The 19,433-nt window shown below is 36.5% G+C and overlaps 1 protein-coding gene across 4 annotated transcripts in view; it reads right to left on the reverse strand.

The window, feature by feature from the left end:
• The window catches only part of su(w[a]) (suppressor of white-apricot), a 158,599-nt gene that overhangs the window by 72,488 nt on the left and 66,678 nt on the right, over nucleotides 1-19,433 (reverse strand). For all 4 annotated transcript variants that reach the window (XM_090369770.1, XM_090369768.1, XM_090369771.1 and 1 more), the window contains 2 exons: nucleotides 9,060-9,145; nucleotides 1,929-2,091 (listed from right to left, as the gene is read on the reverse strand). In XM_090369770.1, the coding sequence (XP_090225896.1) occupies nucleotides 1,929-2,091; nucleotides 9,060-9,145 (249 nt within the window). The remainder of the gene's footprint in view (nucleotides 1-1,928; nucleotides 2,092-9,059; nucleotides 9,146-19,433) is intronic.

Genomic DNA, 19,433 nt, shown 5'->3' on the forward strand with positions numbered 1-19,433 from the left:
CTGCTGAAACACAATGATCCAAATAACAGAGAAAGCAAGAAAGCCAGATTCTTAAGTCAGTATGCAACAGAATAGTGCCGATGAGAAGGTAACAGATGAATCAGATTTGAATGGAGAAAGTGGAAAAAGTAAGCAGGATGTTGTGTGCTATGTAGGTACTAATGAGGCTTAAATTTATGCAGGTTTTGCTGATTGGTAGTGAGGTAGGATACATTGTATGGATTAATGAATAGATATGAACAAAGGTTACCCCTTCTCAGATATAGATGTTAAGGTGGATGGTTAATGTATAAAGAAAGACAGAATATGGAATGGACATATTAGAGCAATCTGGATGAAAATGTTAGTAGAGAAGTTGCAGGAATATAAGATAACATTTTGAACATATTGCAAAGCAGACAGTCGAAAGTGCAGCAAAAAAATAAAATAAAATAAAATATATACAATACATGAAGAGCAGAAGAGAAGAGAAGGACATGGGGGGAGAGTAACATCAAGACATGAAAAAAATATAATGTTACAAGAGAAATGGCTCTTAGGAGGAAGGAAATGATACAGAGAGCTAACCACAAATAATTCAGTAAAAGATCTTAAAGTGACAACTATGATAGCAGTTATTAATATTCATTGATCATGAATATTAATGAGGAATTTCATATTTCATAATGAAATTTCTCATAATCAAGTGAACAAAAACATTTGCGTGGTTTTTCAAGTTTAACATTTTGACAAAAATTATATAGAAGCCATTGCAGATGGCGATTATCCGTTGAGGCACTTCAAAAATACAAGTGATACCAAGACAATTTGATCCGATTACAGTTATTCAAGCATGTTTACTTTATGAATATAAACTGGGCACAAATGCTACATGAGCAGCCGATAAGATATGCATAGAATACAGAGAAGATACAGCATAGCCCAAAGTCCCCATGAGGGATAACTGATTTCCCACTGATGAATTGAAGGCTGCCACTGAGCCAGATTTAAGCCAAACATGATAGGTGCTAGCAGAAAGATTCAATGTGAATGATGAAACCATTCATTTGTATAAAAAGAGCAACTGCATTCCACATAAAATCTCAGCTGAAAGCAAACCCGAGAGATTATCAAGTTTCTTTTCACTGCTTTCATGTCACTGAGTCATTTTTGGACTGGTTGTTGACATGAGATGAAAAATAGCTTATTTCAGCAACACTAAAGGAGCACATAATTCGTTGTCATCCTGTGAACTTGTGTCACATGCATAAAATCACGAACTTCACCGACAGAAGATTTTGCAATGTTCTGGCAGAACACAGCTGGTATTTTCCATTAAGAGCTTCTACCAAACAATCAGGACAAACAAAAGGACAAATGGTTCACTTAATTTTTTTTATATATATTTTCATTTTATCCTAAAAAATTTACACAAATTGTATTTGTTACCTGATACAATTTTCACATTTGCTGATGCAAAATTTCAAAAATATTACAATGTAATGGAATAATATTATAACATGTTCTAGGACTATTTATTCTATTTAACTCTATTACATAGTACTTTGAAATGTTATTATATTGCAAAATAGAAGCACTTTTGGACTATTCTAATATTTAATTATAAAATATATTTTAAAAAAATTGCATCTACTCGCATAGATGCAATTTTTGGCCAATACCACTTATTTGACCACAAGAAATTTCTGGTATAGATTACTTTAAAAAAAAAACAAAAAAAAAAAAAAAAACAGCTTTTATTATACAAATGATTTTCTAAAATATTTTAATTTATTTAAGTGACTGATTCATTAAACCTGTGAAATAAAAATTGTTGCTGATAATGTAATATCATAATGGTTTCACCAATGTAATAACTTTTGTTTTGAATTAAACTTATGCTTTAGATAGCCAGACCTAAAAATTTTATTAATATTAACAATTCATACCTATTACATGGTCTTCTTTTTTCTTATTTTTTTGGTTGCGCTGAGAGGGTTTAGGAACTGGAGAATTACTCCGAGATTCAGCAACCATATCCTGCAGATTCTTGACCAAAAGTGCATAAGAATCATCACTAGACCGGCGAAATGTTATAGATGGCACTACAAACTTTAAAACAAAACAAAAACATTAATTGATATTTCTCAATAAAAGAAATAGTAAAACAGGTTTTTTTATGAGTAACTGTCACAATAATCAAACCAGAGAGAGATCACGCGTGCACATTTGGGCACATCAAAAAAACCATATTGTGTTAACTTGTTAGATGAAAAATCCAAGTTTCTGGGGGATGGGGGGACCATGCAACCCTTGCACAAGACTAGCTAACTCAGCCCATAAAAATTATTCACATCATAGGATTCAAACCCAAGGCTTTTCTATGTAGTTTGGGGAGGGCAATACTTACATGCAATGTGCTACTGCAAGGGGGGGTGAGAGAGAGAGAGAGAGAGATGATTCTAGGATTTAGGCACATTAGCAATGCAGAACATATTGCACAATATACATTACGTCTGTAAACTGCATGTTCTATGGATGAAAAACAAGTTTCCGGGAGAAACTTCTTTTTCATGTCACAAGATTCAAACCTACAGCTTTTCCCCTGTGGTGGTAGGGAGGGGATTGAATAGATGTATACTGTACTCAGAGTGAGCATAAACTGAGTTTTTCTTTAACAGGACTGTAACAGTTAATCTCAAAATAGAAAGCTTGGTTTCTACCTGACACAGTAAGACCAATTTACTACAATCAGAAATTATTTAAACATTTTATTTGTAGTGGCTGAGGAGGAGGGAAGGAAAATGAAGGACAAAGTGACAATGAAAATAACAAAACTGAAATTTTCAAGAAAAGGTGATTTTCACTCCCCATCCCTCAAAACAACTAGGCATCCCCTGTAGCAGCTTAGTCAACATGATACACTGCCACTTGCCACTCATTTGGAGAGATTTGGGTCCAATTCTTCTTGACAACTGGAGGAATTTCTAAAGTCTTCTACAAGTGGGCCTGGGAATGCACACTTCTACACATATGCGCTACAAGCTCTGGTGACATTAAAATAATTTGAATTTGGATTCAAGTACAGTCAGTCCTCGTATAGCACGATAGCTGTGTTCCTAGAAACCCCTTGTGCAATGCAAAATCGTGCAATATAAACAGGCCCTATGAAAAAAATAGGTTAGGTGCCAACCACCCAAGATTGAACATATATTTTTAACCAAAACATTACCAAACACAATAAATAATCTTAATAAAATACTTACGTATTTTATTACGATTATTACATAATAAAATATTGCTAATGCTTTTGCTTCTATTGTAAGCAAACTTGTTTTTTGTTTGATTTTCTATCCAAACAGATGACAGCCGTTCCATCTCTTCCAATTCTTTGTGTCTTGATCTAATGGATTTTAATTACACTTTAAGTTGTTCCTGCCATGAAAGTTTTTATTTTCTCTGCATTCTTTGTAATTCTTGGCATTGCCTCATTTAGGCCTGTAGCACGTGCAATATCACATGATCTTTCATTTCACTCAAAGCGTTTCACAATTTCATATTTTTTCTCTATCGACAGAGGTGGACTGGCCATAAGCCTTATTGGGGAAATCCCGGTGGGCCGGAGGCCGGTGTGATTTTGGCCATAAACCATAGTATGAGGCCACTACAAATTTTCCAGGGTAAGAATTTTTGACCCAGTCTGCTCCTGTTTATCGATATTGCTTTTCTTTTTCTCTCTGAATCTGTAGTATCTTCACTAGGACGCTTCCTTTTCACACCTTTTAAGTATTTTACTCATTTTTAGGGAATAAAGTACAATCACAAAATGAGGAGGCACGCTTGATACACATAAACAAAGCTATGCGTGTAGCAACTGAATAAACAACACCAAAAAGGTGTTGTTTATTCTATTAAAGCACATTTCTGGGGGTTACTACCATAAAACAATTTCCAGTAGCATTTCTGCTAGTGGATATGTTATAAACTGGTAGTAAACTCGATCTAATGGCATTTGCAATAATACCGATAGCTGGAATTGTGTGGGTTTTTACCTTATTATGGTGAAATGTGTTTCCCCTTTACTGATATTAAATTCATTCATTCCTATCGTGTTGCGTTGATTCCGCATTCGATTTCCATTTCTTGTAAATACAAAGGCGAATCCCGCATAACCGAATTCAGTTCGTGTTATATACGATATTGTTCCCCTATTTATAAATCGTGTATGGTTGAATTCGTGTAGTGTAAACATGTGTTATACGAGGACTGACTGTACCAGTGTATTCATATGTGCTTAGTTAGATAGCACACTTCTTGCTAGTATTTATTGCATTGTTTTGAGAAGGTGGCCTAGGAAAGATGAATGTGATTTTTTCCTGATATATCCTACAAATTTTAACACTGCACATAAGGTTGTAGGGCTGTAGTATGTGAAAATGCATTACAGGTAACACTGATATAAGGGGGGAACAAAATAATGGAAACACTTGTGATAAGAGTTACAGGTATGCACTAATATGGTGTTGGACCAACCTTTACTTTTAAAACAGTTTGTATTCTACATGGAATAGATTGAAATAAATCTTTGAACCTATTCCATGTAGAATACAAGCTGTTTGATAGGATGAAATCTTCTTCTCACTCTCCCATCCAAATATGCCCACAATGGTTCAATAATGTTTAAGTATGGTGATTGTGTAGGCCATGGAAGATACTTAGTCCTAGTTTCATGCTCCTCAAACCAAGATTGGTCATATCTGGCAGTAGTATTGGAGCATTATTATCCTGAAATATGGTATCATTTTTGGACTATGAAATGAACCTGGTCATTCAGAATATCAACATAATCAGTGGCACTAATTCACCTATCCAGGGTGATAACAGGACCTAAAGAATACCAAGATATCAACTGCCCACACCATTATTGATCCTCCTCCACATCTGATAGTTGGCACAAGAAAGTCAGGATGATGCACTTTTTTTTGGCATTTGCCAAATGTAAAGAGCTTTGTGTGACTTTTGCAACATCTCGCTGGACTGTAATGATTCACCTGAAACTATGTTTCCAATCATCAAGGGTCCAACTTTTGTGCTCCTTGCATCCTCTTTCTAGCATTACCATCAAGTAACCATCAAGCAGCTTGGCATTAGAAGGGCTGCCATAAATTTCAGCTTTACTGATATTAAGTTCTGCAGTTATTTTGGAGGCTGAAGTTTTAGGTTTTTAGGCTATAATCCTTTTCATTATCTGGCAGTCCCTTTCTTTCAGCTTTGACATTTTCTTCATGTATCTTTTTTTTTCACCTCTAAATAAACACTCGGCTTTTATTGCCTTTCTTTCGCAGTACTTCTGCAAGAAACAAAAAAAAAAAAGTCATCACTGTATGTTTTCATAAATATGTCAAAGCCATTAACAAAAACTACTACTTTCATACCAAGTATTTTCCATTACTTTGTCGATCCCCTGTATGTATGAAGCACCGGTGTGTTACTCAGCACTTGGATATAGAAAACACTGTGCCCATAGAAATTTCCTGTTGATTGAAGAATGTATAATGGATATAAAAGATAATGCAAGCACAGATGGATGGGGTCAGGTGTACCAGTGATGGTGGTCTGAAAGATATTTCAAGGTTAGGCTTGTAGGCTGTCCACGAACCGCAACAATGGCAAAAAAAAAAAAAAAAAAAAAAAAAATGAGAAAAGATTGGATAAATGAATTTGTGAAGGTCACACTGTCTAAGAGTAAAGAATTGGCACAAGGTGTTTTCCACGTACATGAATACAAAAAAAATATAAAATGAAACCAATGTGTAATGAGTGTGGGAAACCCAGCTGATGAATAGAATAGGTACTTCGCATCAGTCTTTATGAGACCTTTCATGCTAAGAAGAGGCTGTGTGAGTGAAGGCTAACACACATGAAAGTATGACAGTTTATTAGAAAAACTTTCAAGCTTAAAGGCAGGACGGAAGCCTCCTCAACAATTCATGCTTAGGGAAGTGGACCATAATCTGCCACGCTGGTCCAGTGCAGGTTGGCAGATCAACCGTATTTAGCAGCCAGGGGCTTGAACCCCGGTTTACTCAAAGAGCGTGTGCTATTGCACTCCCGCTCCTGACTACTCAGCTACAGAGGTTTGTAATTAACCGGTTAATCTGACTTCAGTGGTAGGGAAAATCTTGGAGCAAATGATTAAGATAGAAATGTTTTTGAACACACAACATGGGTTTTATTAAGGGAAAATTATGTTTAATTAATCTGGTCAGCTATTTTGACATAGTTACTCATGAGTTGGATGTAAGGAACAATTTTGACATAGTTTATTTGGATTTCAGCATGGCATTTTATCCAGTCCCCCGTGAGAAGTTACTGTATAAGCCGAAACACATTGGGATTACTGGAAAGTTTCTGTGATGGACTGCAGGGAAAAAGGTTGTGATTAATGGATATTCTTCAGATTGATGTAATGTTAAAAGTGGGGTTCCCCAAGGATCAGTTCTTGGACCACTGCCATTCCTAATTTTCGTAAACAACATCGATGAAGAGATAGAGGGCATTATGTCAAAATTTGCAGACAACACAAAGATTGGGAGAGTCAACAATGGTCAGTGCCAAGCAGTGCTCCTTCAGCATGACTTGAAGGGAGGTCACAAATGCTGAGACAAACCACTGTCTTTCTGAGAGCTGCAAATATCCTTGCTAACAAACCTGCAATAATCTGTAATGAAAATTCCCTATAAATTTTGTAACATTTACAGTCAATTATAGGGTGCCCGCAGGATTGAAAAGTACCCAGTGTACTTTTGTGTTGTTATTTTTACTGAACCATCCCTCTTTCCCTAAAGTTAACTAAAATAACATTGTACATCCAAAATAAAACAAAGGTAAATGTATATTTAAAGCAAATTTACAATTACAGCAACAGAACCAACGTTTAGTCTTCAGAGCAAAGCTTCAGCAACACCTCCCACACCCATCTCTTCCATCACATAATATGATTGTCTTTTGAGGTTATGATTGTGAAATCCAATCCTCTTCAAGGATATATAGCTCTAAAACTATGTTTGCAGGCCGGCCACTAGATAGGTTCAGTCTGGCAGACTATCTGTGTGTGTGTGTGAGAGAGAGAGAGTGCCAGCAAGAAAGCAGACTGGAAGTCTTCAATCTGTAGATTTGGAACTCAATCACAATCACAATTATCATGAACAAGATGAAAAGTGCTGAAAAAAAGTTATTTAGTTTGACTAATAGTTCTGGAATAAGAGCTAGAAAAAAAATAGTCTTTTCTTCTGGCAAACACAATGTGTGAAGGTATTGAAGGTGAATGTGTGAAGATAAAGTTAACATGTAAGGAAAATACACATTCTTGAATGAGAGCAGCTAAAGACAGTCACAGATCACAGTAGGTGGGAGAGTTATACAGGACATACAAAAAAATATCAACTACATCATATAAGCATAGGTTAGTGTTGGAGAGATTGAATTTCAATAACTTTGCATTGAGAAATCCATGTTTAGAAATAGCAAAAAGCATCCACTGAACACTTGCAGATAATGAGCCACAGAATAAGCTTTATTATTATTCCACCTTATTGCAACATGACAAAATTTCAAGCTCTTCTACATACACAACTGGTAAGTGAAGTGAAATGTAGTATCACAACATTTAACACACTTTTTTTTCTATTCTTTTTTTTTTTTAAATTTCCTAGTACAACACTACCTTCTATCTAGTACAATCTAGTATTATATTTAGCAATTATATGTATTTCTTTTGAGTTTAATTTGATAGTATAAACCAGAGCTATAATGCTCAATACAGTCTACGTTGATTTAAATATTTGTAGAAGAATAAGAGAAATTTATCCTCAATATAAGTAGAACACACTGTATGCTACTCTCTAGAAATTAAAATGAATATAACATTAATGCAAAATGATTACAGTAAAAAATAAAAATTGAAAACAATTAAAAAAAGTTTAATGCAAATTTTGAAAAACGATTTTCCTTCCTGAAGCTGAGAGGTTTTCGACTGTATATCGTGATCACAAGAATGGAAATTACTGAGTACGTGTGAGAGCACGAATCGGAGATTAGATATAGACAGCAAACGTTAATAGAATTCTAATGTAATTTAATTGACAGTTTCTGAAATTAATAGTCTTGTATAATTACGTTAGACACTAAGCATTTGGCCTCATTGAATAAAAATTATGTTTTTCGTTAACAGCCTGAAAGGCTCATTCTGATGCTGCTAAATGAGAAGCATGCACTGAGGGCACGTGCTGTTTAACTCTAAAATTCAGTGGAAATTGCATAGATTCTTGGTAAGACAAGTCACAATCACCACAAGAAATCAATCAATGACCTGATATACATTTCTTGCAGTGATTACGACTCATCTTACCAAGGATCGAAGCAATTCCTGCTGAATTTTAGAGTTAAACAGCACACATCTTCAGTGTGTGATTCTCATTCATCAGCATCAGAATTAGTCTTCCATGACATTAAAGAAAAACACACATTTTTATTCAACAAGGCCAAAATACTTAGTGTCCAACACAATTATACAAGCCTATTAATTGTAGAAACAGTCGAAATTAAATTACATGATAATTCCATTAATCTTCACCATTCACATCTAATCTCCGATTCGTGGTCTTTTAAGTGCATGCACAAAGACACAATCTCTATTTAAGATTCATGTTCACACATACACAGTAATTTCCATTCCTGTGGTCACGACATACAGTCAAAAAGCTCTGTCAGCTTCGGGAAGGAAAATCATTTTTCAAAATTTGCGTTCAACTTCTTTTAATTTTTTAATTGTGTTCAATTAATTTCAGTTTAGAAACTTTACAAGTTTGTCATATGCTGCATGATTATTTTTAACTGCTTGTGGGAATTTAATTAAAACATCATACATAATAGGAAAGTTCCCTAACAATTTCAACTGTTATCCATGAAAAGTAATATTACAAGTTTATTGATATAGTTAGCAACAGCAGGAAATAGTGTAAATTCTATAAGCAACCTAAAAATTATATATCCAAGAATGATACAGTATCGAAACTTACTTTTGGAGTACATTCTGCTTGACCAGACATCAAACTAGGGTGAAGATAATTATCATCATTGTCGTCGTCATCATCATCGTTTGGTTCTAATTTGAAAACATTACATTCCTTAATTTCCAGTACTTAGCAACATTCATATGTTTTCATTCATTCAATGATTCATGTTTATATATTTCTGAAAATACTTATGTGATATTTAATAATTAAACAATTTCATATTTGATCTTTAATGCAGAATGAGATACCAAATTATGCTACAAGCTGATTTCACAACAAAATTAAATACATTTTAACTCTATGGAGTTAATCATACACAAAAGAAAAATGTAATTTAGAGATTTATTTATTGTCATAGTATCACATGAAGTTATTTACAGAAAATAACTTGCTAAAGATGCACTGTTATCATAGCAAAATATAAGACAATACTCTGTATGGATTGTTTCTTTCTTCCATGTCTTACAAACTGTTGGTCTGCTATTGTATTGTATACAATAAAGCCATATAAGAAATTAGATGATGTGACAGAGATAGGAACTAGACCATTCCTTGATATTAGCCTTTAGCAAAACTTATGGCACAAAAAATCCATTACATCTTTCATCATGTGGCACATTGCTTTGTCTTCATACAAGGGTATATAGGAACTCTTTTTCTGACAAACTGGAGTTCAAAAGAACAGCATCCAGCATGTTTCAGAAATGTTCTACATTTACTATCACAGAGTTACCATTTTCTTCAAAAAATAAAATAATAAAAATAAATATATATAACAGAAATGATGCATCTAGCAAACACAGCATACCGATATCCCAATTTTGAAATAGCTGTATCTGCTGAATAATCCAAGGATTTTCTTCAGCCCATGTTCAGCAATTATTCAAAGTCCTGAGATCTGCTGTGGACATTCTGCTACTGATGATAGCAAAAGCCGCCAGCCAGAAGTCTAAAATGATGGAGCTAATATTCTGATCACATCTGCAAGTCAAATGGAGGAATTTTGGCTGTCATCCTGTGTTAGCTGAATTCTCTGTTTGTATCTTCACACTTGGCAGTATCCTATGCACAAAGTGTAAAAATACTATAAATACTTATAATGGAGATGATCATCCAGGTGTGATATAAAATAAACAGGGTTTGGGGAGTGGCATCTACACCCCCACAAGAAAAATGGCTGAGCCTCTGATATATTAGGCAATACTGTGCAATGCTAGATGATTTTCACCTGGAGCAATACTACAACTTTGCCACTTAATAAAGGTGGAGGTTTTAGGCAGCCAAAATTATGTTTGGTCTCGCAGCAAAGCTGTGTCTATGAGTTATGTCTTTTGATGTGATGGCCATTAAAGATACAGCTTTAAAACAGGTTTATCGTGCTAGCCAGTAGATAGTGTGAGAGGGGAAAGGGACATATGACAAGCCATTAGTCAGTCCTCATATAATACATATTTACACTATGCGAATTTGATCATATACAATTTATAAATAGGGGTGTTGCATATGGCATGAACCGAATTCACTTATGCACAGTTTGCTTCTGTGTTTACAAGAAATGGCAGTCAAACACAGTGGAATCACCCCAGCTAAACACACTTACTGCACTGTTTACTCATTTGCTACATGCACACTGCTTTGTTTCTGTGTATCAAGCATGCCTCCTCATTTTTGTTGTTTTTATACTGCAATTGTGTACTAAAAATGTGTAAAATACTTGAAAAAGAGTGTGAAAAGGAAGTGTGCTGGTGAAGATACTGCAGGTTCAGAGAGAAAAAGAAAAGCAATATCAATAGAGGAAAAATACAAAATTGTGAAATGCTTTGAGAGGAATGAAAGAACGTGATATTGTGCATGCTACAGGCCTAAATGAGGCAACACTGAGAACAATTAGAAAGAATGCAGAGAAAATAAGAGCAACTTTTACAGCAAGAACAACTCAAAGTGTAACAAAATCCATTAGATCAAGACAAAGAATTGGAAGAGATAGAAGATCAAACAAAGAAGAGAGCAGGAACAAGTTTACTTACGATAAAAGTATTAGCAATATTTGAAGAACCCAGAAATAAAGCTGAAAAAGCTCAAGAAGTACCTCCCTTTACTGCCAGTAATAACTGGTTTAATAATTTCAGGAAACATCATGCTTACTATAATGAAATTATCAGGTGAAGCTGAGAGGACAGACGAAGAAGTAGCAAAGGGAATTTCCATTGATACTGAAAACAATAGTTGAGGAAGATCAACTAACGCGGAAGATCAAACAAGTAACGCGGACATAATAGGGCTTACAGAGACGTGGTGCCACCCGGAAATTGGGGATGATGAGTTTCAGTACGGCTTGTATAATGTATTTAGGAAGGATAGGTTAGATAGAAGGGGTGGTGGGGTAATGCTTCTTATCAGAAGCAGCCTGAGTGCGACGATAGCTTTCCCAGATTCAGACGTTTCACATGCTAGTATAGAGTCTGTATGGTGTGAGATAGTTGGAAACAAAGGTATAATGCGAGTAGGAGTAATCTACAGACCAGGTGATTGTGAAGATTATGACAAAAGCCTCTACATGCAAATGGAATGGGCAAGTAAGCATCAATGCCTTATTATGGGTGATTTCAATCTGCCTCTAATTGATTGGAGTAAATGGGAAGGAAACTCGACATGGGGAACAAAATTTTTAAATCAACTAGATGACTGTTATTTGTATCAACATGTCAGGGAAAATACTAGAGAAAAGAATATCCTAGACCTCATCATCACACATGAATCAGATGACATAACAGGGCTGACAGTAGAGGAACCAGTAGCAGGAAGTGATCACGGAGTTCTACGGTGGATGATGACGAGAGAGGTAGCAGAAGTAAAAGGCAAAGGAATGGGTTTTAATTTCAGAAAAGGAAATTACGATGCCTTAAGGTACTACATGGCCTCTATTAACTGGATAGATATCGCGCAGAGAATGAATACAATTGAACTGTGGTACGCTTTTAAAACATTAATCACAGATGCCTTGAATGCGTATATACCATTAAAAAAATACTCCACGAGGAGGGTTCCAAGTTGGATGACTAGTGAAGTTGCCGCATTACTTGAGCAGAAAAAGGTGGCATGGAAAGGTTACAGAACAATAAAAAGTACTGAAGCCTATAACAGCTACAAGGTGATGTGTAATAGAGCCACAGAAAAGGTTCGACAGGCAAAGGCAGTTTATGAGAAATCACTAGCAAACAGAGCAAAGAGGGGGGATAAAGAATTCTTCACATATATAAATGCCAAGAAGAGCAGGACAAACCAGATCGGACTTTTATGTAAGGAAAGGGGATAGTAATAAATACACCAGCTGCCGTTGCAGATGAACTCAACAGTTATTTTGCATCGATATTTACAAATGAAAAGCCTTTTGTGACAAAGGGAAATTGTGGGAGCGAAGTTAAAAAATATGTAATTAATGATATTGAAATTTCGCAAGATTATTTAATGAAAAAACTTTCGAGCCTACAGACCAGTAAGGCTCCTGGAGTTGATGGAATATACCCTATAATCTTAAGAGGGGCGGCAAGCGAGTGCATTGAACCATTGAGGCTAATTATGTGAGCATCATTAGACTCTGGGGAGATTCCCTTGGATTGGAAAAGTGCAAATGTATCTCCCATACATAAGGGTGGCTCTAAAAGTGAAGTTGGAAATTATCGACCTGTCAGTCTGACTTCAGTAGTAGGGAAAATCATGGAGGCAATGATCAAGGGTGGAATTCAGGATCATTTGGATCGAATTGAAATTCTCAAGGATACTCAGCATGGTTTCGTAAAGGGAAAATCATGTTTAACAAATCTGGTTCGCTATTCTGGATTTAGGGAATAATTTCGACATTGTTTATTTAGATTTCAGCAAAGCTTCTGACTCAGTCCCACATGAGCGGTTGCTTTATAAGCTGGAACAGGTTGGAATCACTGGGAAAATCCTTAGATGGATAGAAGGATGGCTTCAGGGCAGGAGGCAGAGGGTTGTGATAAATGGCTATTCCTCAGATTGGGTTGATGTAAGAAGTGGGGTTCCCCAAGGATCAGTATTAGGACCACTGTTGTTTTTAATTTTCATAAACGACATTGATGAAGGGATAGAGGGCGTGATGTCTAAATTTGCAGATGATGTTAAAATTGGGAGAGTAGTTAATGATCACTGTCAAGCTGAGCTTCTTCAGAGAGACCTAGATAGACTTCAGGAATGGTCAGAAAAATGGCAGCTGTGCTATAATCCAACAAAGTGTAAGGTATTACACCTGGGAAACAGTAATCCCAAAAAAACTTATTCACTTGGTGGAGTTCAACTAAAGCCAGTACTGGAGGAAAGGGACTTGGGTGTTACGATACGGTCAGACATGAAATTCTCTGAGCATTGTAAACAGGTTGCAAGGAAGGCCCATGGTGTCCTATCGATGATCTATCGAACTTTTGCAAGTAGAGATAGGGACGTGATAATCCCATTATATAAGGCTTATGTTAGACCACACTTGGAATACTGTGTTCAAGTATGGAGACCGCACCTGAAGAAAGACATCGAGCTTCTTGAAAGGGTGCAAAGAAGGGTAACTCGCCTGGTGAGATCGGCAAAAGGGCGTCCTTATGAAGAAAGACTTCGAATATGTGGGTTGCAGAGTTTGGAAACTAGACACCTTAGAGGAGATTTGATTGAGGTGTTTAAGGCTCTGAGAGGCATCAGTAAAATGAATGAGGACAAAATTTTCAAGATTATAAATGATGCTAGAACTAGGGGACATAAATTCAAGTTACGGGGGGAAATGTTTAGATTGGATTGCAGGAAGTTCTATTTTAGCCAGCGAGTTATAAATTACTGGAATAAGTTGCCTTCGTGGGTGGTAGAGGCCGACAGTTTGGGGAAATTCAAAGGGCATCTGGATAGTACTTTCAGGTAAGGGAAGCACATAGGATGATAGGTTTAATTTCCTTTTTATTTATTTTTTATTTTATTTTTTTTTATTTATTATTTAGTTATTTATTTATTTATTTATTTTTTTTGTTTTTATCATTGTTTTGTTCGGATTTTTTTTTTTTTTTTTTTTTGGCTGGTGCAGCATAAGCCATAGGCTTTCTTGCACCATGCGGCCGTTACTAATACTAATACTAATAATGAGAAGAGGGCAATACACTGGACCAAATTTTCAACTTTAATAAAACACGATTATACTGGAAAAAAAAAAAAAAAAAAAAAGCCACTGCAAACATATATCTCAAGAGAGGGAGCATGAGCTCCAGGCTTCAAGGCTGCTAAGGATAGAGGATAAGGGGACAGGATAAGGATAGACCGTTATATTAAGAGAAAATGCAAATGGCGACAAAACTGAAGCCTGTTATTTATCATGCAGCCAATCCACAAGCATTAAAAGGGATCACAAGGCCTACCCTGGGTGTTTACTTTAGGAGTAGCAGAAGATGTTGTTGTTGTTGTTATTTGGTTTTTAGGAGCATTAGCAACTAAGGCCATATTGCTCCGGTGCGGTGGTCATTCCTTGACCTTTCCGCATGCTCCGTATTTGGTGGTGACGGGCTCGAACCCCGGTCTAATCAAGAAGCGTGTGGTACGCACTGCTGCTCCTTCCCACCTGGCTACGGAGGCGCCGGTAGTAGCAGAAGAGGGCGGATAACAAGGCAGATCATTGACCTTCTACTGGATATGTTTCGAAGTTACTGCAAAAAGAAAAATTTTTATTTTAAGATTTTAATTGTTTTGGACAATGCCCGAGTAACCCTCCAACCCTTGCTGAACTGTCAAACACTAAAATCCTGTTTTTATCCCTAACACAACATCTTATCCAGCACAAGCCAACATCTCTTATCCAGAGATCTATCTTACCCTAGCCAAAATCTCTTATCCAGACCAAGGAGTAAATGCTGCTTTTGAGAACTATTATACAAGACGCACGTTTAAGATGTTGATAGCAGCAACAGAGGGCAAAAATGCATCAACAGTTAGACTTCTGGAAGCAATTCAACATAAAGAATGCAACTGACATAATTGTAGAGGCTTGGAATGAAGTGACAAAAGACTGCTTGCATGGTGTTTGGCAGCCTCTTTTACCAGATTTTATTTGTGATTTTAAAGGATTTGATTCTGCAAAAGGAACTTCCTAAATTAAAAGCACATTGTGCTTCCCTTACAAAGCAGGTTTGCTTTGAGGAATTGGAGGAAGAAGACTTAGACGAGTTGCTTCAGTCCCAACTGAAGAACTGCAACGACTTGTTTCTGAAGGGCAGGTGGAAGGTAGCAAAGAAACAAAGATGAATGCCTGCAAGTTGCCATAAAACAGCTTTCTACTTCAGGGTTATCTTCAGTTTTGAATTCATTTTAGAAAAATATGCAGTGGTTAGAAGACAATGATTACAATGCAGCTTTCTGCATTGTACGAAATGTTGTGCTTCTTTAAGCACAACATTTCGTACAATTCGATCTCCTTTGAAGCCAGCAGCTGCTTTGTAAAAGAAGGAAGATGGCAAAACAACAGAAACTAGATGTCTTTTTATGAAAGCACACAAGAAGAGACGGAAAATGAGCCACAGCCGTGCAGTTCTGGTGTGACCATATTTTGCCCAAAGCCCTCATACTGCATCTCCTTCACCTCCCAGTTTTGATAACTATGACAACCTGCCGCCAGTTTCACCTAATTCCGCTGCTTCAACCCTTTCTCACGCCCTTTCCCTCAAGCTGTGCTCATTTATTTTTAAGGTAAGAACCAAAATTTAAATGATTAAATTATGAATTTAACATTTTTCAACTGTGTAAGTATTTTATTATGATTATTTATTGTTTGTTAATGTTTTGGTTACAAATCAGTGTTCAATAAGGCCTGTTATTTACATTGCACGATTTTGCATTGCATAAGGGTTTCTAGGAACACAACTGTTAGCATGTTATACGAGGACTGACTTTATACTAGTGGTATTGCCATATTTAGAGAGAAACTTTTGTTTGAAACTGTTTAAATGTATTTTAGTAATGCTGAACTGACTGACAACAAGACTGAGTCAACAGAGAATGTTGAAGTGCATCTGCAGATGAAGAGAGAAGAGTTGTTATTTGGTTTTAGGAGCATTAGCAACTAAGGCCATATTGCTCTGGGGATATGCAGTGGTCATTACGTGACCTTTCTGCATCCTCCGTATTTGGTGGTCGCAGGCTCAAACCCCGGTCTAATCAAGAAGCGTGTGCAACGCACTGCTGCTCCTGCCCACCTAGCTATGGAGGCACCAAGAGAGAAGAGAAAAGTTAAATCATATAAATATTTCAGCTAACCAATGGGTATCTGATATGCATATTATTTTATCAACAATAAAGTGTTTCTTTTAATCCCTTACACAAAATTTTAGCATTTGGCATTAGTTGAGACATATGATGCAAGAAGGCAAGCTTATATGGTAAGATAATCACATCAGCCAAAAAAAAAAAAAAAACTTCCCATTTCAACCATCCGGTCAACTCCAAATATTTGTCTAGTTCACCCTTAAATTTATTTAAGCTATCAACTTCCACAACAACAGATGGAAGTCTGTTACAGCAATCAACTACCCATTGGCTAAAGGCAAACTTCTGCACATCTATTCTACAGCTCTCTTTCCTCATTTTGAATCTCTGCCCCCTCAGGTTCTTAGTCTGAGCAAGCGGAAGTATTGTCTGCACTGAGCCTGCTCAAACAATTCAAGGCCTTATACACCTCAATCAGATCACCTTGCAAGTGCCTAGTCTCCAGATGCTGCAACTTGCAGAACTCAAGCCTTTCTTCATAAGCACACCTCTTTATCTCACCAATCTTGTTGCCCTTCTCTGTACTCGTTTTAGCAACTCTACATCCTTCCTAAAATGAGGCCTCCAGATACAGTACTCAAGATGTGGCTTGACCATTGCTTTATACAAAGGGATAATCACCTCCTTGTCTCTGCTAGCAAAATTCCTATATATCAGGATTGGCCAACGAGTCGATTGCAGATTTAATTTCGGTCGATCACGACGAATTTTAAATATACAGTCATCCCTCGATTTGTGCACCTTGGGCAATGAAATTTTTGAGATGGTAGAGCACATTCTGAAGGAAAAAAGTAGATCGTATCACAAATTAAGTTGGCCACTCCTGCTATATATCATTGACAAAACTCTATGACCTGCTCTGGCAGCCCATCTTCACTGCTCAGAGAACTTCATATCTGACTGCACAATTACCCCAGGTCTTTTTCTTTCTCCACCTCCCTGAGTGTAGAACCACTCTGATCGTTGGTACGTTTCTCTTGGGTTACTGCTAACCATATGCAGTACTTTGCATTTGTCAATGTTAAACTTCAATTGCCACTTCTCAGCCCATCTGTCTAACTTTTCTAGTTCCTGTTGCAGTAGCATACTGTCTTTAGTGTCATTAACAACCCTGCCAACCTTTGTATCATCTGCAAACTTGGACATTAAGCCTGAAATACCTTCATCAATATCATTGATAATACACAAAACAAAACAATGGGCCCAGCACCAAACCCTGGGGGACTCCGCTAATAACATTAGTCCACATAGAGCAGTGTTCATTTATTACCACTCTCTGCCATCTCCTACTCAACCATCCCTTTATCAATTGTAGTAACTTGCCCTTAATGCCATACTGCTCCAATTTGTACAGCAGTCTTCCACGTGCAACAGTATCAAAAGCTTTCCTGAAATCCAAGTATATGATATCAAAATTATTTTTGACAACTTTGATAACTAAAATTATTTTTGATAACTTTGGTAAGATAACTTTAAAAAATAAATAAAATTTAAAAAAGATATATAATGAATTTCTATTATAATAAGAAGTTTATATTTTATACCATGAAAGGTATACAAATAAGTATTTTTTAAGGTTCATAGTCTAATGAAGGACCCTTATGTCACTCGGTTGTCTGTCTGTCTGTCTCCATCTGTCACAGTATTGTATCTCTGGAACCACTCAATCTACTGACTTGAAACTTTACATGGGTTTGTACACCATGTAAGCCAACATAATGCCATATTGATCGTTGTTGGCAAAAATTTTTTTCGACAACCTAGAGCTTATTATACACCATTGGACAACAAGTAGGTTTAAAACAATTTTAAAATTAAAAATGGCAGCACCAGACAGGAAAATGTGAGTAATTTTTGTCTCCCCCCCCTCTATTTCCGTTGCTAATGAAGCTAAAAATTTAAAAATCACATCAGCTATGCATTATTCAATGCTTATCAATGGAAAACTATTCCGAATGAAATCTATCATTTACTTTTTGTATTAAAATTAAAAAAACAATTTTTTATTGCACTTCAATACCGTGCTTCTTTGTACTAAGTAACTCTCCTTTTGGTGACAAAAAGGTTGCTAAATAGTTAGTTAATAATTCTATAAAGGTCATTTATAAATTTTGCGACGAGAAGTACTTTTTAACAATTTTCAAAGCTGGAGTTGTCCCGGCAAGGAGGTATTCAGAGAGCCAGCGCTGAGGTGGCAGTGGTGGGGAGACACCTGCGAGGAGTCTTGCATGGCCCTCATCTGCCCGTCGCTTCTCCTCCAAGACTTTAATTGCCTCTCCAAGAAGAAGCCGGGGTCGCTTCTCCCACCCTTTTTAACAATTTTCAAAACTGGAGTTGTCCGGCAAAAAGGTACTCAGAGAGCCAGTGTTGAGGTGGTGGTGGTGGTGGGGAGACACCTGTGAAGAGTCTTGAATGGCCCTCACCTGCCAGTCGCTTCTCCTCCAAGACTTTAATAGCTTCTCCCACCCTTGTCATTCACAACTGAAACAACTCAAACAGACAACATTTTTGTTAGTTCCTCAGTTTTAGCCTAAGCTGGGGTACTAGAAACTTTTTTCAGTTACCATAAAGCTCTCTATTTGAGATACTACACTAATGACCATTCGTGACTACGGATCCTTCATTTTGAGTGCCTGGCACTCAGTAGTTGACCGAGTTATTTAAATATTAAAAACCACATTCTGACATATATATTCCTAGAAAAAGGTATTATTAGATTTTTTTTTAAAAATTGGGTGATTACTGTGCATTCAATTTATTATATAAGAAATACAAAGTGTTGCTCTTAGTAGAAAGCATGTGAAGAAACATATTTTTATTGTTATTGTTTTATTATTAACTAACCCAATTAGGTTATTGCGATATTTAACACTTTAGTACCATAACTGTACAAATCTCAAATCCATCAATTTTGTAAAAATCACATCTGCCCTACCATGGAATATTGTTTCCACATCTGAGGCAGTGCCCCCAAAACCTCTCTTAGGTTTCTAGACTCCATTCAACAGAGGGCAATGAAGTTAATTAATAACACATCTCTTACAAAGTCTCTCCACTCTCTGCCTCACA

Source organism: Mastigoproctus giganteus, chromosome 3 (genome assembly GCF_048544385.1).
Source record: "Mastigoproctus giganteus isolate SK-2022 chromosome 3, ASM4854438v1, whole genome shotgun sequence".
NCBI lineage: Eukaryota > Metazoa > Arthropoda > Arachnida > Uropygi > Thelyphonidae > Mastigoproctus > Mastigoproctus giganteus.